The sequence below is a fragment of the Vanacampus margaritifer genome, chromosome 1, assembly GCF_051991255.1.
Source record: "Vanacampus margaritifer isolate UIUO_Vmar chromosome 1, RoL_Vmar_1.0, whole genome shotgun sequence".
Lineage (NCBI taxonomy): Eukaryota > Metazoa > Chordata > Actinopteri > Syngnathiformes > Syngnathidae > Vanacampus > Vanacampus margaritifer.
The window spans coordinates 49169732-49189109 of NC_135432.1; the positions used below are offsets into that span (position 1 = coordinate 49169732).

Below are 19378 nucleotides of genomic sequence, written 5' to 3' on the forward strand. Positions count from 1 at the left end.
TCCTCACGGCCTGATGGGTTAGCATGCTACCGAGCACACTAGCCAGCTGTGGAGACCATAGATCTATTAGCAAGAGAACAAGTCATACATTAGAAGTCATTGAATGCTTTAGTGATTTTGTTCCAAACATCAGACACGCAATATGGTACACGCCACGTGTCATTTTCTAATCGTGACTTTAACATAGACTCCCCACTCAGAGTGAAGGCTCTATGTGGCTGCGTACGTGTTTTGCTTGAGATATAGTGCACTTCCAGTTTCATCAAGACAAATCAAATTAAAGCACAGCATCTTACAGTGGGATTGTTGAACTTGAACTTTTTCAACTCTGAGTCAAATTCATCTTTGCAGTAGTCAGCGGGGTATTGTTGTTCCTCAGATGAGTCCGTAGATGTGAAGTATTTCTCTCTGTCTGTCTCTCTGTCTGTCTGTCTGTCTCTCTCTCTCTCTCTCTCTCTCTCTCTGTCTCTCTCTCTCCCTGTCATTCCCCATGCAGTCATTGGAATTTTTTTTTAAACATTTATTAAGTTGAAAACACAACTTACACAAAAAAGAAAAGTTGGAAACACAACTATATATATGTGCTATCAAAAAATATATTTTTTAACATAATAGGTCCTTTTGCGCTGCAGTTGTATTTATTTATTTATTTATATGACTATATTGAAGGTTACATTGTTGCTATGTTTAGACACTGTGGGATACCGTAATACTGCCCAACCTTAGTTCAGAACGTTGATTTTGCTCGGACGCTAGAGTGTGTACAGTACAGCGTTGCCATGCTTTTTTTTTTTGTTAGTATCCTGTATTAAACTCTAAATTTACACCACCTCACCTACAGTAATTTCTGGATTACAAGTCGCTACTTTTTTCACTTGCATCCGACCGACCTTGCGGCTAATACAAAGGTGCGTCTTATCCATCAGATGATCACAAGGGCACTATAAAGGAAGCGCAAGAGCCTCAGGCAGAGCAAAACTAACCATGTGAGCCCAAATACAGTAGGAGAGACAGAACGAGAGCAAGACAATTTGCACCCTCATTATGGAAAAGAAAGTATGGGGAACCCGGTCCGTTAACATTAAAACACCTGCGGCTTACAGTCTGGTGCGGCTTATATGTGTAACAAACTCAAGTATTCCCCAAATTTAGCTAGTCAGGTGCGCCTTGTATTCCAGAAATTACTGTAGATAATAAATCCTAAATATCCATCCATCCATCTTCTGTACTGCTTATCATGACGAGGATTGCGAGTGTCCACCATGCATGCATGGTTTAAACATGCTGGGTTAACACCCACCAACCTCAGAACTATGAGACGGATGTGCCTAACCACTTGTTCCCTGTGCTGCCCAATCCTAAATATGCTGTATGTAACACAGAAATATGTTATTAATGATTAACTAAATTGTACCAATGGAAAACTGAGAACATAAAACAGTGCAATATGCTGACATTTTTTCCCCAGAAGTATCAAACAACTTTTAAATGCAGCATCAGCATACTGCAGTGTCTCATACCACAAGCTATCCTTAGCATGGCTTAAGAGTGTGTTACATTAGTCTTGTGTTTTAGACAAATGTTGCAAGAAGGTCTTTGACACGTAAAATGACACTGCTGCCAGGTTCCTTACAAATCATGTGTTGTTTCATCAGAGGAGGACAAGAACCAGAATGAATGTAAGAACTGTGTGGAGAACGACATTAACACAGACCCATGGCCTGGCTACCGCTACACGGGGAAACTTCGCCCTTATTACCCACTGGTGAGTTGTCTCATATGATGAACATCATTTTTATTGGTATATGGGGAATGAAAGGAATGTTGGAAAGAGTACAGCTGTGTAAGATGAATGTCATTGGTTGTACGTTTCCAAGTTTTTGATCTTCCACAGTTAAAACATTTGTTTGCACTGTTTTGCTATGAAGCACATGGACAAACTTGTTGGTACCCCTCTATGAATGAAATGAAAGAAAAGTAATAATTAGTTGTTCCAATCAGCGCTTTATGCTGCAGAGTCTTATACTGATCATCCATGAGTGACATCGGCAGATACCGATTTCAATTTCATGGATTAGCTGCCCATTTGTCTATTTTAGAGCTGCACACTAAAAATTATTTTAAAGGGATACTTGAACCATTTTCAGCAACAAAAAGTTAATGTTTTGTCCAGAATTAATTTGGTATCTTCTAGGGGTGAGACTTGCCTTGTACCTTGCGATTCGATCTGTATCACGATTCATAGGTCACGATTTGATTCGATTAATCCCGATACAAATCTATAAGTCAATTATTGCGATTTATTTAATTAAATTTTTTACTCAAATTTAGAAATTACTAATCAGTAAACTTGTACATGTACACTGTAAGATTTGTATGAAAATGTACTTCAGGCTTATAACTGTGAGCCACCATATTTAACAAACATGTTGCAATCTGTTTCATGTTTGAACAGCATTGAGATCAAATTTTAAGGCTTGATGTTCCATTAATATAATATTCTTCCATTAATATAATATTCTTCCATGCTTAAAGTGTGAACTCTAACCCTAATTAAGATTTTTTTTTTAATATATTTCCATCAAAAATTAATCCTAAAAAATCGATTTGGCTGCATATTGAATCTACTGTATATGAGATTTGTGTGCTGTATTATCGCGATATATTGCCAACGCCCCTAGTAGCTTCATTATTTTTCATGTACAATTAATACCTTAAAATGTGATACTAATTTTTCCACTTGCTGTCAACTGAAAATGACATAACCTGTGCTGAGGAAGTAGGTAACGACCAATCATGGCTCAGGAAAACAGGTGAGCCATGATTGGTCGTTACCTACTTCCTCAGCACAGGTAATGTCATCTTCAGTCGACAGCAAGGGGGAAATTTTAGTTTCAAAGTGATCAATTATACAAGAAAAAAAATGAAGTTATCAAATTCATTCTGGACAAAATATTAACTTTTTACTGCTGAAAATCGCTCAATTAGTCAAGTATCCTTTTAATAATCAATTTATCTGTCAATGAGTTATTTTTTTAAATAAATTGATAATAAAATTCAATCCAAATCTCCATCCTTCTACAGTATTATGCAAAAACAGGACATTATTTCAAATTGACAGTGAAGAAAATGCATGAAAATATATTATGATTCAGTTACTTGTTTTGTCTGTAACGTGTACAGTAAAGATGAAGGGGATGCTAAACTGAACGCAGGCTCATCTCTAGTTTGCTGCAGGCTGCAAATATGAGCTGCGGGTGATATTATTTTGTGATTAGCGATGAAAAGTATTGATCGACAAATGTCGATCACATAATTTTCCACGGAAATCAGCCATTCACGATCGATGGCGGATGGTCAGAACACCACTAGTAACAATTTGGGATGTTCTATACCTCTCTTTTTGTCAGGCCGATAACATTGTGTTCTCAACTCTTGAGTAGTGACCGAAATGAAGTCTCAATACCTCTAGTACATTTGATAAATAAAATTTCCTAAAAAAAAATACAATGATAGATCATTTTAAAGTGGCCATTTCATGCAAAGTCAACTTATTGCGCTTTTAGCCATATTAAAATGCTGATTCTTCATTAAAAACGCCGCCCCAAAAAAAGAAAAAGAAAGTTGTGTTTTCCTCCATTCACCTATCTCTGAGCATTCCTGCTCTCTAAGCAGCATCCCCTCCCAACCCAATAAAATGACTGGGGTCCTTACTTAAGCCCGGTTCACATGGCAAGATTTTAAAATTGTCGTCCGACTTCCAAACTCTGAGAGACACCACACGTGAATAGAAAAAATCACGGGAGTAACAGTTTTGAACGTACTGTGTGTGGTGTGTAGCCACATTCCACAATCAACGCACCACACACGAGCCGAGTTCATTCATGAATGTGACGGGAAATCTCGCAAAACCTCTCAAGATTAAACGTGACTTCCCTAAACTAACCCTAACCAGTCGTGATACTTCCTGGTTTTCAGCCAAGAACGCGGCATAAAAAGAAAAGGCGTTGTTTAAAAGAGTGTAAATGGGCTCTGGGCGGCGAGGCAACGCTTGCCCTTGGTGCAGGTAGCGCGGGTTCGCGTCCCACCCGGAGACCACGTTTATTTGTGTAGTGTGTGCGTGTATAAAAAATTTAATTAAATTTAGAAAAGGAGTGTAATAGCACAAGCACGGACTTTCTGCTGCGTGATGACTGTTTTGATTTTGGATTCCCCACCGGCTTCCTCGCCGGCTCGCTTTCTGATTGGCTGCACGTCGCTGTCAACTGGCTGCCCGGTGATTTTTCCTTGGGGCACACCGCACACGGAGTGAAGTCAGGCCAAAACAACCCAACATGTTGAATATCCCCGATTTCAAGTCTGAGGTCCTTCCGAGCGCCGTGTGTGGTGTCAACGCACACGGCAGGATTGTCTGTTAAGATTATCGTTTGCGTGTTTTTGCGATTGTCGGGAGGGGAAATTCGGGGCTAAAATCGGGCCAATTCTCCTGCCGTATGAACCAGGCTTTAGGCAACTTCCTTTCCTTTGGCAAAATGGGTCAGAAAAGAGATTTGACGGACTCCAAAAAGTCAAAAATAGTGAGATCAAGCTTTTGAGACGTGATCATCGAACAATCAAGCATTTCATTGAAAATAGTCAACAGGGTCGCAACAGGGTCGCGTGTTGAAAAATCAAGGCGCAAAATAACTGCCCGTGAGCTGAGGAAAATCAAGCATGAAGATGCCACTCACCACCAGTTTTGCCATATTTCAGAGCTGCAACATCACTGGAGTGCCAAAAAGCACAAGGTATGCAATACTCAGGGACATGGCCAAGGTAAGGAAGGCTGAAAAACGACCACTACTGAACAAGACACGCATGATAAAACGTCAAGACTGGGCCAAGAACTATCATAAGCCTGATTTTTTTTAAGGTTTTATGGACTGATGAAATGAGAGTGAGTCTTGATGGGCCAGATGGATCGGCCTGTGGCTAGATCAGTAAAGGGCAGAGAGCTCCACTCCAGCAAGGTGGAGGTGGGGTACTGGTATGGGCTGGCATCATCAAAGATGAGCTTATGGGACCTTTTCGGGTTGATGATGGAGTCAAGCTCCACTCCCAGTCCTACTGCCAGTTTCCGGTATACACCTTCTTCAAGCAGTGTTCTGTTTATGAATGCCAGAAATGTATTATTGTAAATTTTGAGTTGTTATATTGGTTTCCCTAGTGAAAATAAATAAGTGAAATGGGTATATATTTGTTTTTTGTTAAGTTGCCTAATAATTATGCACACTTAATAGTTACCTGCACACACAGATATCCTTCTAAGATACTAAAACTAAAAAAGCCTCACTCCGACTTCCAAAAATGTTCAGCTTTGATATTTATGAGTCGTTTGTGTTCATTGGCAACATAGTTGTTCGATAGTAAAATTAATCTTAAAAAATACAACTTGACTAATAATTCTGCACACCCTGTAATAGGAAAGCTGGTGCCTGTGTGATTTGATTTGGATGAAAACAGCATGGAGGCGAAAATTGATTCATGCGGCGTCGCTATCAGTGTCCCCAGTTCTGGGAAACGAGACATATCATGTACCGTGATGTGGTAAAAATAAAATTTATATGCCAGACTTTTCTGTTGAAATGGTGTGAAACATTGTCAAATTGTGGCCGTCCAAACCAGTGGGAAACGACACCAGGCCACTTCGTTTGGTTGTTTCACGCAGCAAACATGGACAAGCTGGCACTGTGTGAACAAAGTGCTGTGTTGTGCATTCAGTGTGCTGGGGAAAATAGGGGAGCCCAAAGGAATATGAGAGACTTAAGTGGAGGAAAAATGATGTGTTTTGTAATGTGCATATAAAAAATGAGAAAATAGAGAATATTCTACTCAAGATTATTTGCCTCAACATGTGTTCTGCTTGACCCCCTTTCCCTTTAGACACCTTTGCGGCCTGTACCCAGTGAAATCCAAAGACCTGACTATGCTGACCATCCTCGAGGTAACAAAGCTTCTACGACACGATATTGGAAAAACATGCAATCTGAGATATTTTGTTGAATGTTGTTATATCGATATTATTGGGATATTTAACATGTAGCTAAAAAAATAACATTTTTATTATCTCATGAAAGAATACCTTTTTTTTTAATGTGGCAAAATAAGCAAGCTCAATATTAGTTGTAATAATTACCCAAGATAATGTTCAACTATTGGATGGTGATGCACATTTAAATTGGAGTCTGACTGGTCAAATTCAGATAAAAGCATAGAATTTCATATGAAACTTATTGCATGAGGTGGGCTCCCCTATCTCTGGGGTCGACGTCGCCGAGGTGGTTGGAAAGCTTCTCGGTGGCAGGGCCTCGGGGGTGGATGAGATCCGCCCGGAGTTCTTAAAGGCTCTGGATGTTGTGGGGCTGTCGTGGTTGACACGTCTCTGCAGCATCGCGTGGACATCGGGGACAGTGCCTCTGGATTGGCAGACCGGGGTGGTGGTTCCCCTTTTTAAGAAGGGGGACCGCAGGGTGTGTTCCAACTTTAGAGGGATCACACTCCTCAGCCTCCCAGGTAAGGTCTATTCAGGGGTGCTGGAGAGGAGGGTCCGTCGGGAGGTCGAAACTTGGATTCAGGAGGAGCAGTGTGGTTTTCGTCCCGGCCGTGGAACAGTGGACCAGCTCTACACCCTCAGCAGGGTCCTCGAGGGTTCGTGGGATTTCGCCCAAACAGTCCACATGTGCTTTGTGGACTTGGGAGAAGGTGTTTGACCGTGTCCCTCGGGGAGTTCTGTGGGGGGGTGCTTCGGGAGTATGGGGTACCGAGCCCCCTGATCCGGGCTATTCGGTCCCTGTACGACCGATGTCAGAGTTTGGTCCGCATTGCCGGCAGTAAGTCGAATTTGTTTCCTGTGAGGGTTGGACTCCGCCAAGGTTGGCCTTTGTCACCGATTCTGTTCATAACTTATGGACAGAATTTCTAGGCGTAGCCGAGGCGTTGAGGGGGTCCGGTTTGGTGGCCTCAACATTGCATCTCTGCTCTTTGCAGATGATGTGGTGCTGTTGGCTTCTTCAAGCCGTGATCCCCAGCTCTCACTGGAGCGGTTCGCAGCCGAGTGTGAAGCGTTTGGGATGAGGATCAGCACCTCCAAATCCGAGACCATGGTCTTCAGTCGGAAAAGGGTGGAGTGCCCTCTCCGGGTCGGGGATGAGATCCTGCCTCAAGTGGAGGAGTTCAAGTATCTTGGGGTCTTGTTCACGAGTGAGGGTAGGTTAGAGCGGGAGATCGGCAGGCGGATCGGTGCAGCGTCTGCAGTGATGCGGACGCTGTATCGGTCCGTTGTAGTGAAGAAGGAGCTGAGCCGAAAGGCAAAGCTCTCGATTTACCGGTCGATCTACGTTCCTGCCCTCACCTATGGTCACGAGCTGTGGGTCGTGACCGAAAGAACAAGATTCCGGATACAAGCGGCCGAAATGAGTTTCCTCCGCAGGGTAGCCGGGCTCTCCCTTAGAGATAGGGCGAGAAGCTCGGTCATCCGGTAGGGACTCAGCGTCGAGCCGCTACTCCTCCACGTTGAGAGGAACCAGTTGAGGTTGCTCGGGCATCTGGTTCAGATGCCTCCTGGACGCCTCCCTGGGGAGGTGTTCCGGGCATGTCCTACCGGCGGGAGGCCCGGAGACGACCCAGGACACGCTGGAGAGACTATGTCTCTCGGCTGTCCTGGGAACGCCTTGGGGTCCCGTCGGAGGAGCTGGCTGAAGTGGCTGGGGAGAAGGAAGTCTGGGCTTCCCTGCTAAAGCTGCTGCCCCGCGACCCGACCCCGGATATGCGGAAGAAGACGGACGGACGGACTTATTGCATGTCTGCGAAATGTAAATTGCATGGGCCAATCACGATATCAATATTTTTTCGATATTGCCCCGCCCTAATCCCCATAATTTTCCTGTGTGATCACTTTGTTAGCTGCTAATTTAACGGAATCTACAAATCATCATCAGTCATTTAGTTTGAGTAAATATATAACAATAACACTTTTCAACAGTTCTAACGTCCACTGCAATTTTTATTATTCTGTAGTAATAAGCCCCCTCCAATAGTTGTAACGTGTCATAAAATTCTCTTGGCAATTCATTCAATGTTACCATGGAAACTCTACATTCCTGTCATCTGCCTGCATAGATCCTTACTCAGGTAGCCATGGTTACGAATTCTCTTTATTCTCCTGTGATGCTTTTTCAGGGATCACTACACAACAATGTTTCTTACAATAAGCGTGGATGTTTAACTGGTGCAAAATCATTTATACACTATTCTTAAATTTATGTTTCCACTTTTACCCATATTCTACAGTGGTCCTTATGAAATTATTAATGATATTCATCTTTTCTTAAGCTGCTCTCTTGAAAGCGTAAGTCATTTTTAATTATTGTACTATACTCACGCTATGGACACTTGGGGTTAAAAGAGGGCTGGACTGTGCAGAAGTCGAAAATCACTGTTGCCAGGCAACAGTTGATGTTCATACAGCAATCATCTTGTTGACTTCATAAATTATGGATCAGTAAATGCCTGATGACTCTAATGCTTTGACCAAACAAGATACATTAGTTCCCTCAGTTCTGTTATAAAACCTTGTTCAATAATTAAACATTGGAATGTCTAAAAATGTTTGCAATACATACAAAAGTTGACTAGCTGCACTCTTAAGAATCTATAGTAGTTGTACGATCTTGCTTTGTTCATCCCGAGTCACCAGCATTACTGCCGTCCTTTCTTGTAGTGTAGTCTCTGAAGTGCAGTGTTGCTTTAAGCTTTTAGGGTGCTTTTGCATTATATTTATTTTGTGAATGCAAGACCAGCTAGTAATAGAAAAGAGAGGAATATTAAAGTAATGACAAAAATAAATCATTAGTGCGAAATGTGAATTTAACCCTCCAAGACGATGCTATAATAACGCCTGACGGGACAAGCAACATTGCGTTCATAAACTGGTACGGTTTTAATTTTGGTGCTGAAAATTAAACTCCTTTAAATTTGCATGTACTGGATGTAAATCCAAAGTCTTACACACACAACTAATGTTACACACACACAACTAGTGTAAATTTCGTAAACGAAAACTAAACAAAAATAATTTCGTCAACCAGCACTTTTCACAGAACTAAGACTAGACTAGATTTAAACCCTCATTAATAAATAATAACTGGGATTAAATTATGCATTTTTGTCGATTAATGAAGACATGAAAATGTACTTTACTTAATCAAAACTGGACTAAAATCTAACATTTTAGTACATGAACAAAAACAAGATGAAAATTATATGATTTTGTAAAATCCTGTCTGCTAATCTGACACTGTGACACAGTCATGTGACACAGTGAAACACCCCCTTTCAAATCTGCAGCTAGCGAGAGCAGCATGTACAAACACATGGGACAGACAGGAAATAAATTCATGGTGAAAGGTTAAAAAAAAAAGTAAATTATAGTTATAAGGTAAGAATCCAACGGCTATAGCGTTCCAACAATAATGTTAATCCGACCGCTAACTAATGCTGACTAACATACGAGCTCATAGCATGGAGTCATTAGTGGGGTTTCCTATTTTATTCGAATTTTCAAGAATTGCGAAAAAGAAACTGAATGGAAACGCCAGAAATTCGGGGGTGTTATGCGTATTTTCACAAAATGATCTTAAACATTTTGAAACATTTGGATGGAAACCGGATTAAATTAGCCACTTGTTGATATACTGTAATTATGTGTGAAGTTGTATTTCATCAAAAAGATAAGAGAAAATTTTGCGCGAAATAGTTTAAGATCCAAAATGTTCAAAATAATCTGCTGACAAAAAATACAGGGGTTAAATGATTGTCCTCACTAAAACTAGACTAAAATGTTGACATTTTTTTTAAATTAAAACTTTCTTGGACTAAAATGCTAGATTTATAGTCGACTAAAAATGGAATAAATAAAAACAGGATGAGGTTGACTAACAAACTAAAAATGGAGGCTAAAATTAACACTACACACAATACCCCATAACGGAGATTTTTGTGTGTGTGTGTTTTATTAAAAAAAGAAAACACCCTCAAATTACATGTACATAGGTATCCACAGCCTTTGCGCAATAAATACTTTGTTGATACACCTTTGGTAGTAATTGCAGCCTTGCGTCTTTTAGAAAATAAAGTAGAAGTTTGATCATATTCAAGTCTGGGATCTGGCTGGGACACAAGTATATTATTTTTTTGTCCCCCGTTGCCCCTTTTTTTACTAAGTAGAACAGTTTTTATTTGATTTATATAACTATAACTATGATTGACAGTTAACATACTATTGTAAGTTCTTTTAATCATCTTATCAGTCCATCAAATGTGTGAATGATGCCACTTCTCTTTCCACTAGGGATGTCTGAATCTGAGCAGTTTCTGAAGGGAACATCACAGATCAAGATCCTCCCTCCTGAGGACATCGAAGGCATGAGAGTGGTGTGCAAGGTAACATGAAATGTTTCTTTGTTTACAGCCTTTGTTGTCATGATTCCCCTTTAATTTATTATGCATTGGGACTGTCAATTGCAGCTGGCACGAGAAGTCCTGGATATCGCAGCTGTAATGGTGAAAGCCGGTGTTACAACAGAAGAAATTGATCATGCAGTGCATCTGGTACACACACACACACACACACACACACACACACACACACACACATCGTTGTAGTGAATACACACTTTAATATTGATCAATAATATCAGACGGGAGTTTTTAGTTTGAGATCTGAAATTTTTAGCATTTTCTACTTGAATGCCTGGGGCAAGAAGAGCAATGCGCCAGTTAAGTTGCTCTGATGTCACACACTACTAACAGCCCCTAAGGGGCATAGTTGCATGGTAGCTGGGGATTTCCGTGATTAATTGACTACAATAACTACATTATTATTATTAGAGCTCAGGTAACAACCAATCATGCTGACCAAACACAGATGAGCCGTGATTGGTCATTACAGTAATTTCTGGACTACAAGCCGCTACTTTTTTCACTTGCACCCTGCGGCTCAAACAAAGGTGGGGCTTATCCATCAGATCACAAGGGGGTGCACTGTAAAGGAAGCGCAAGAGCGTCAGGCAGAGCAAAACAAACCAAGTGAGCCCAAATACAGTAGGAGAGACAGAACAAAAACGAAACAATTTGCACCCTCATTATGGAAAAAGTAAGTAGCGGAAGCCCGGTGCAGTATCATTAAAAACACCCGTGGCTTACAGAAGGGTGCGGCTTATATGTGTAGTATTCCCCAAATTTAGCTAGCGTAGCTTATAGTCAGGTGCCCCTTGTAGTCCAAAAATTACTGTAGCTATTTCCTCAGCACAGGTCCATAGCAACTGGCAAGTAATTGTACATGAAAAATAAGTATGTTATCAAATTAATTCCGGACAAAATATTAACTCTGTACTTCTGAAAATGACTCAATGAGTCTTTTAACACATCTACATGTGAATACCATAAAATAACTGCACCCTGAACATTTGTCTTTCATTATTTTATCTGAAATCTAAATGTCTTTAGTATACAGCAAAACAACAGACATTGATTGACATTTCCATTTCAATACTTTTGGAGGGGATTTTACTTATGTTTAAACCACACCTGTGTGGCGGAATTATGTTGTCATGGTGAACACTTTGCAAATTGCACGTCCAAGTAGTTCATAAGTTTATACCTGTAATTGTAGTAAACTGTCTTTAATTTTAATTGACGTTAATTTGCCTTTACAGTATACTATCTCTGTATTCTGAATTTTGAGGAGAGGAAATTTTTTTATTTTTTTTTTGATAATCATCATCTAACCTGTACCACAATGGCAAATTGTATTAGCTCGATATATATTGCAAGTACTTTGTTGTTACCAAGCCCCATTTTAAAATAAATTGAACAATGGTATTTTAATTGATGTTCAAATCTTCAAACGAGTTTGGTTTCGTGCCACTTCATTTCATCTCTTCATCTCTGCTCAGGCTTGTACTGCAAGGAACTGCTACCCTTCTCCTCTAAACTATTACAACTTCCCCAAATCCTGCTGCACGTCTGTCAATGAAGTCATCTGCCATGGAATTCCAGACAGAAGACTACTACAAGATGGTGATATTCTTAATGGTATGCTTTATTGATTGTTTTCACAATTACAGTACCTGTTCATACTCTGCCTTATACAATTCTCAAGCTCCTTCAAACACTTTATGCACAATATAAGCGGTTTGGATAATGAATGAATGAATGAATGAATATCCTTAATTTTCCTCACCAAATTAAGGAAATCTATCCCTAATCTAACCCTAAATGACAAAAAATTATCTGAACCCATTTTCTTGGAATTTGAGCGATCAAGCCCAAAGTCTAAAGAGGTTTGGGTCAGGCTTCCTTTTGTTGGAACCAATTTTCCTTTCTTTAAATCAAATTGCTTTGAAAAAACTATACCGTATTTTCACGACTAAAAGGTGCACTTTAAAGTCTTAAATTTTCAAAAAAATCGACGGTGGGCCTAATAATCAGGTGCGCCTTGTGTGGGGACCAAGGTCCAAAATCTGATTGACTGTGTGAGAGGACTTCCCGTACACATTGCTTATATATAAGAAAGGGGGACCTGACTGAGGACAGACATGAGAGCACGGAAGAGTCAACTTGGTGGCGAGTTCTCCTGCCCCTCCTCTCCCCCTGCCCTACCCCCCATCCACAGGTGTTCACTCTGCCAATCGTGACTTGTGTTCAAACCTATGCCATGGCGCTAAAGCATGCATGTTCAGTGAGCATGTGCTCTCTTTTTTTCTTTTTTTGTTTGTTTCAGAGCTTAACGATCCACTTACAAGTTAATTGTTTGATTGACAGCTCCCTCCAAAAGAGAGCGGTCTGCTCGCACAGGGAGTGAGGGAGATGGAACATACCAAATGCAAAGGGGTGTCCGGGCTAAACTACTACATACAGTAGTGTATTCTTTCCTTTTTTTCCTTTCTTTTTTAAATGCTTTAGTGAATAACGTGCACTTACAGCAACAGACATCACAAAAGTCACTTTGAAGTAGTGCAAGTCTACACAGTGTAGCTAAACAAATCACACCACATACTAAAGACACCAGATTGTTTTCCTTCCTTATCTCCGTGACTCAAATGCGCACATCTCTCAGCTGCTGTAAAAAATAAAATTCGGCAAATGAACGCAGAGCTTGCTATCAATCCGGGAGGCTGGCGAACACAGCTTCACCAAGACTGGGAGGCAGCACCGTGCAAGGTATGCCACAATTTGTCAATAGACCGTGAATGCTTGGGCGAACACAAAAGCTGGCATCATTTCCGAGGAGACTGACTGACAATGAGACGAAGCCTGGCATGTTTAATGGCGAACTTGCCCAGTTGTTTGTTTCTATTTTTTTCTTTTTTTCTTTTTTTTAAGGAGAGCACAGTATTGTTCATTCTATTTGACATCATCATTGCTCTCCTTTTTTTAAAATTTTTTTTTTTTTCTTCTCATTTTTCTTTTTTTTTTTAATATATATATATATATATATATATACACACACACACACACACACTTTTTTTGTATGTGGGTGAGTATGTGTGTGCGTGCGAGCGTGTGTATTCATCAGTTCACCTAAAGCCCATTAAAAAAAATCCCATACTAATAATATAATGTAATAATAAATTGCCAAATGCAGAAACATCAATGTAAATTATCACGATGTAGTGGCTCTTGCTAACAGACAGAATTAAGTAACCAGAATTAGGTTAAAAAATTCTATATACGTAGACCATGTTTCTATAAATTTTGATATTTGGTTTTTATTTGAGGCAGATATTTTTTCCATTAAAATGTGATTTATGAGGAGGTTAGACCATTGGTCGATATTCAGAGTTTGTTTATCTTTCCAGTTAACAAGAATTGTTTTTTTAGCGATAGTAAGGGCTACAAGTGTAGATTGAAATTGTTTATGTGGTAAGTCAGTTGTTGTTAGGTCAGTTGTTTGTTTCTGATACAGAAGATCATGAGGACTATGACTGATTTGTGGATTAGGATTGATCAAAAGCAACATGAGTACATTGTTTTATACTTTAACTCTTTTACTGCCAAAGACGTTAAATGACGTTCTGCAAAAACCTACGGAGGAGCGCCAAAGACGTTAACTCTTTGACTGCCAGACATTTTCAAAAACGGGTTGTTCCCAGTGCCAGCCGATTTAAGCATTTTGACTGATCTTTCAAGGTCCACAGAAAATGTTGTGTTTGGATTATGGAAACACATACTACCAAATGAAAGATTTGACTCTCATCTTTCATCAGAAAAAAAGTTTGTTTCTACCTTATTCCGTTCTTCAGCAATCAACAATAGAAAATAGGTTAGTTTCACCGAAATGCTCTGTTTTGAAACAAAAAGCGGAGAAAAAGAGCTTTTTGTGAAACGATGTTATTTCATGCACTCCAGTGAATTCTACACTTCTTTTTGTCCATAAATGATGCCACAAACACCTAAATAGTGCTTTACTTCTGTAATACACCACCACCAACAATGAAAAAGTGTTTTTAGTTTGCAAAATAACAGTTTATTTACAGAACAGCGTAACAGTTTATTTACAGAACAGCGTAACAGTTTATTTACAGAACAGCATAACAATTTGACAAAGTATTTACAAAGGTGTGCATGTGTGACTATTTACAATTGTGTGGAGTTTGAACTACACAATTTTTCTTTTTGTGTGGTATACAGTGAAACACTCCCCTGGGTGCAAGGGGATACAGCAGGATTTGCACCACAGGTTTGTTTCACTGCGAATGCCCTTTCGTGTGCAGACCCTACACTTTCTTGCTGGCTTTTTTTTCCGGGGAGTACCAGGAATGTGTTGCAGCGTGTGTTTGGCCATGTTGCCATCAAGTCGGCTTTCAGGATCATTATGTGGTGACCTGGTGTTTTGTCTGGCTTCATGTCCTTCCATCCCAACTTCCTCCTGGTCTTGTGGCAACAGCCACCCTCTCACCACCTGCTGGATGAACTCCAAAAAATGTTGACACTTCCCAGGATTTTTTGCTTTGTGCAATATGTATGCATTGAACATGCATATCTGGAACATATATGCAACAAACTTTTTGTGCCACTTCAAAGTTTTACGTGTGAATGGGTGGTATGAGATGTTTTGATCCATCTTGTCCACTCCATTCATCTTGGAATTGTAGTCCACAACACAAATGGGTTTTTGGAAAGGCACTTTTTTTTTTTGTGCCTTCCGCCACACCTCCACTGTCCGCATTTCATCTTCATGAAACGTTGTCACCATCCTCAACAAACGTTTGTCCTGCCATGCCACAATCAACATTTGTGTTGTGCCTTACCAGTTTCCCCCCCACCCCAAGGCCAGTGTTGGTTAGGCATGTGATCTCACTGGGTTCACCCCTGTTTTTCCTCAGCGTTCCACAAACATTGGTACGTGCTGCCAGGAGACGTTCACACAAAGCAATCGAATTATAAAAATTGTCCATAAATAGTGTGTACCCATTTCCTGGCAGACGATCCAGTAAGTTGAACACTGTGTCAGGGAGAGAACAACTAATACCAACATAGGGTTGCATATTAAAACAATAGCCGGTTTGGGAGTCACACAAAATGTACGATTTGATACCATATTTGACCGGCTTTTGGGGGTTGTACACCTTGAACGAAAGACGTCCCTGGAAACTCATCATTCCCTCATCAATGCAGATATTCCTGCCCGGTTGAAACAGTTCCTTGAATTTGCTTACAACGTGATTGAACACAGGACGAATTTTAAATAGTTTGACGTCTGAACTGTGTGTCTCGTTGTCGTTGAAATGCAGGAAACTCCAGATGAGCTGGAAGCGGTTTCGAGGCATCGCGCGACTGAAAAATGGTGTCGTCTCTATTTCATCCTGAGTCCAATACATTTCTATACTGGGCTTGTTTATATAACCAGTAAGAAATTGCAGTGCAAAAAAAGTTTTGAGTTCGGACACAGACACTGGCTTCCAAGCATGACTTCTGCAGTGTGGCAGACTTTCAGCCCGTTTTTGCATAGACTGGCGTGCATATAAGTTTGTCTGATCAGCAATGTGCTGCAGAAGCTCGTCCGTGATGAAGAGTTGCAGGAAGTCAACTGGCCGGGTCGAATTCAGCTCTGCTGCGGCACCTCTCGGTCTTGGCTCCGCAGTAAAGGGGAATGAGTTTGGCTGCCAGCCAGAATTTTTGGGATCTGCAAATATACATTTCAATATCATATAATATTCATTTTAGATCAGTGTGATGCTATATATGTGTTTACCTTTTTTCTGGGATCCATTGGTCCTTGGACCTTTATTTTGCTCACTCTGAGGAGTGTTACTCTGAGCTGCAGCTGAAAGAAATATATACAATTACAATAATATCGAAAGACCGTTTTCTTTTGTTGTTGCGGTGTATTGAAAACACTTTTTTTTATACCTCTCTTTGTCGTCTTTGCAGAGGGACGTCGTTGTGAGCACGATCCGCGATCTATGAATGCACATTCACGTTACACGAGGTGCTAACAGCGTGCCGGAAAAGTATCTCATAGCAAGTTTGTGCTTACCTTCGCAGTCTTCTGCGGATAAAAGACTGTCCGTATCACTTTCTCCGTGGTCAGATTGTACTCACTCCTCCCAAGAATATCCATCGGACTCAGGATACTCTTCGTCGTCGTCCGAATCAACGTCCTCGTGCGGAGAAGTGCTCGGTCGTGCACCACGTTTTCCGGCGCTAGCACCGCTAGCCTCTGAGGCCTTAGGACGTGATCGAAGCTGCCGCCGCGTCAACCTTGTTGTCACCATCATCATCCCCGTCGTCACAAACGTGCACTTTAGCACTGGTTGATGCTTCTCCTTTTTGAAAAAAACGATCAAGCGTGAGCTGCTTCTTACCATCGGTCGCCATTTTTTGTTTCTCCTCAATTCTCATCTCCTCCTCGACGCTCTCGCCCCGCCTTGCCTTTTATACTACTGACGCCCACCCGATCTTGTCAAAAGAGAGTCATCGCTGCCCTCTAGGGGCCAAAAATAGTCATTAGGCTCACGAGACCTGCTTGAAACTTTCAGGATAGCTCCGCAAGCCTTCACAGCACCCGTTTAAAAAAAAAAATTTAAAAAAAATGGGAGGACGTCTTTTAACGTCTTTGGCGCTCCTCCGTAGGTTTTTGCAGAACGTCATTTAACGTCTTTGGCAGTAAAAGAGTTAAAAGACGTCCACCCATTTTTTTTATTTATTTTTTTGAAACTGGTGGATTAAAGCCTTGCCCAGCTGTGGTGAAAGTTTCAAGCAGGTCTAGTGAGCCTAATGACTATTTTTGGCCCCCAGATGGCAGCAATGACTCTCTTTTGACAAGATTGGGTAGGCGTCAGTAGAAGACGTAAGGCGGAGCTAGAGGGGACAATGGCTGGGGAAGAGAAGAAAACATGGCGACCGGTTAAGCAGCTCACGGTCGAGCAGTTTTTTTCAAAGACGAAAAGCATTGACCAACGCTAAAGAGCACATTGATGACGACGATGATCATCATCGATCATGATGATGGTGACTCCGAGGTTGGAAGCATTGACGCGGCAGTAGAAGACGTGAGGCGGAGCTAGATAGCTGAAGAAGCGAACAATGGCGACCGCAAGCAGCTCACACTTGGGAATTTTTTTCAAAGACGAAAGGCATCGACCAACGCTAAAGAGCACATTGATGACGACGATGATCATCATCGATGATGATGATGGTGACTCCGAGGTTGACGCTGAAGTTGCAAGCGTTGACGCGGCGGCTATGACGACGATAAAGGTTCACGGGCTAGCGATGCTAACACCGGAAAACGCGGAGCACAACCGAGCACGCTCAGGCGGACATTCAATCAGACGACGAAGAGTGCCCCGAGTCCAATGCATATTCATCGGAGGAGTGGGTACAGTCTGCCACTTGCTATTCCCCGGAAAAAAAGGCCGTCAAGAAAGTGTAACGTCTGCACGTGAAAGGAGCCATCGCAAGTGAAACTAATCTGTTGTGCAAATCCTGCTGTGTCTCCTTGCACGCATGGGAGCGTTACAAAAAGAAAAACTGTATTTGAAACATCCACATAATTGTAAATAGTACCACAGTTGCACACATTTGTAAATGGTTTGCGAAATTGTTTTGTCAAATTGTTACACTGTTGAATGGAAATAAACGTATTTTGCAACCAAAAAACACTTTTTCATTGTTGGTGATAGCGTTTTACAAAAGTAAAGCACTATTTAGGTGTTTGTGGCATCATTCATGGACAAAAAGAAGTGTACAATTCACTAGAGTGCATGAAATAACATAGTTTCACAAAAAGCTCCTTTTCTCCGCTTTTTATTTCAAAACAGCATTTGGGTGAAACTAACCATTTTCTATTGTTGATTACTGAAGAACGGAATAAGGTAGAAACAAACTTTTTTTTTTCTGATGAAAGATGAGAGTTCAATCTTTCATTTGGTAGTATGTGTGTGTCCAAACAACATTTTCTGTGGACCTTGAAAGATCAGTCAAAATGCTTAAATCGGCTGGCACTGGCGACATCCCGTTTCTGAAAACGTGTGGCAGTCAAAGAGTTAAGTACAACTGAACTCACTGTTTACATTGTTACTTCAACCAAACTCGTTTTGTTTTGTTCGCTGCCTTTTTAAAAACATGCGCTAGCACGAGCATATGTTTTAGTATAACAGCATGCTACCATATGTTTTGAGCTAGCGTATGTTTAACCCTGCGTGCGCCCAATGGTGCGGTGCGCCTTTTTTGTGTGTTAAACACAGAAATAGCACTAGTAACTGTGACTGTGCCTTATAATAATACTGTATAATAATAATGATAATACTGATGTTACATTGATGTAAGTAGGCGGACCGGGTAATGTTATTGGTGTGGGATTGGTAGCATAGTGTGCTGTCTATGATGACTCCCTGACTCCTAACTTGGGGGGGAAGGTGAAACTGAGGTGTTGTCGTTGGTGAGGTAAAAGCTGCCTATTTGGAAAGAGTAGACTTGGTGCTGATGGGGAGGAGCTCAGTTTTGTTGCTGTTAAATTTCAGGAAGTTTTGGGTAAACTGTTTCTTTTAGTTCAGAGTTGATGATGTGGCGGTCAAGTAGGAAGAGGGTTTGGTGGTGTGGTATAGCTGGGTGTCATCAGCATAACAATGGAATTGAATGTTAAATTTAAAGATTATATTGCCAAGAGGGTGGAGGTAGATGATAAAGAGGTGGCCCCAGGACAGATCCCTGGGGCACACCTGAAGTGATAGGAGGTCTGATTGGAAGGATTTGAGTTACATGGCCAGAGATGCAAGGCCGGCGATAACCAGTTCAACTAAGAAAGTGGGAGTGGGAAGAAGGAATTGTGTGT

At 41.0% G+C, this 19378-nt stretch overlaps 1 protein-coding gene across 1 annotated transcript in view; it reads left to right on the forward strand.

Moving 5' to 3' along the window:
• The window catches only part of metap1 (methionyl aminopeptidase 1), a 37356-nt gene that overhangs the window by 12206 nt on the left and 5772 nt on the right, over window positions 1-19378 (forward strand). The window contains exons 3-7 of the mRNA XM_077572331.1: window positions 1656-1765; window positions 5923-5983; window positions 10388-10479; window positions 10564-10647; window positions 11994-12132. Coding sequence (XP_077428457.1) covers window positions 1656-1765; window positions 5923-5983; window positions 10388-10479; window positions 10564-10647; window positions 11994-12132 — 486 coding nt within the window. The remainder of the gene's footprint in view (window positions 1-1655; window positions 1766-5922; window positions 5984-10387; window positions 10480-10563; window positions 10648-11993; window positions 12133-19378) is intronic.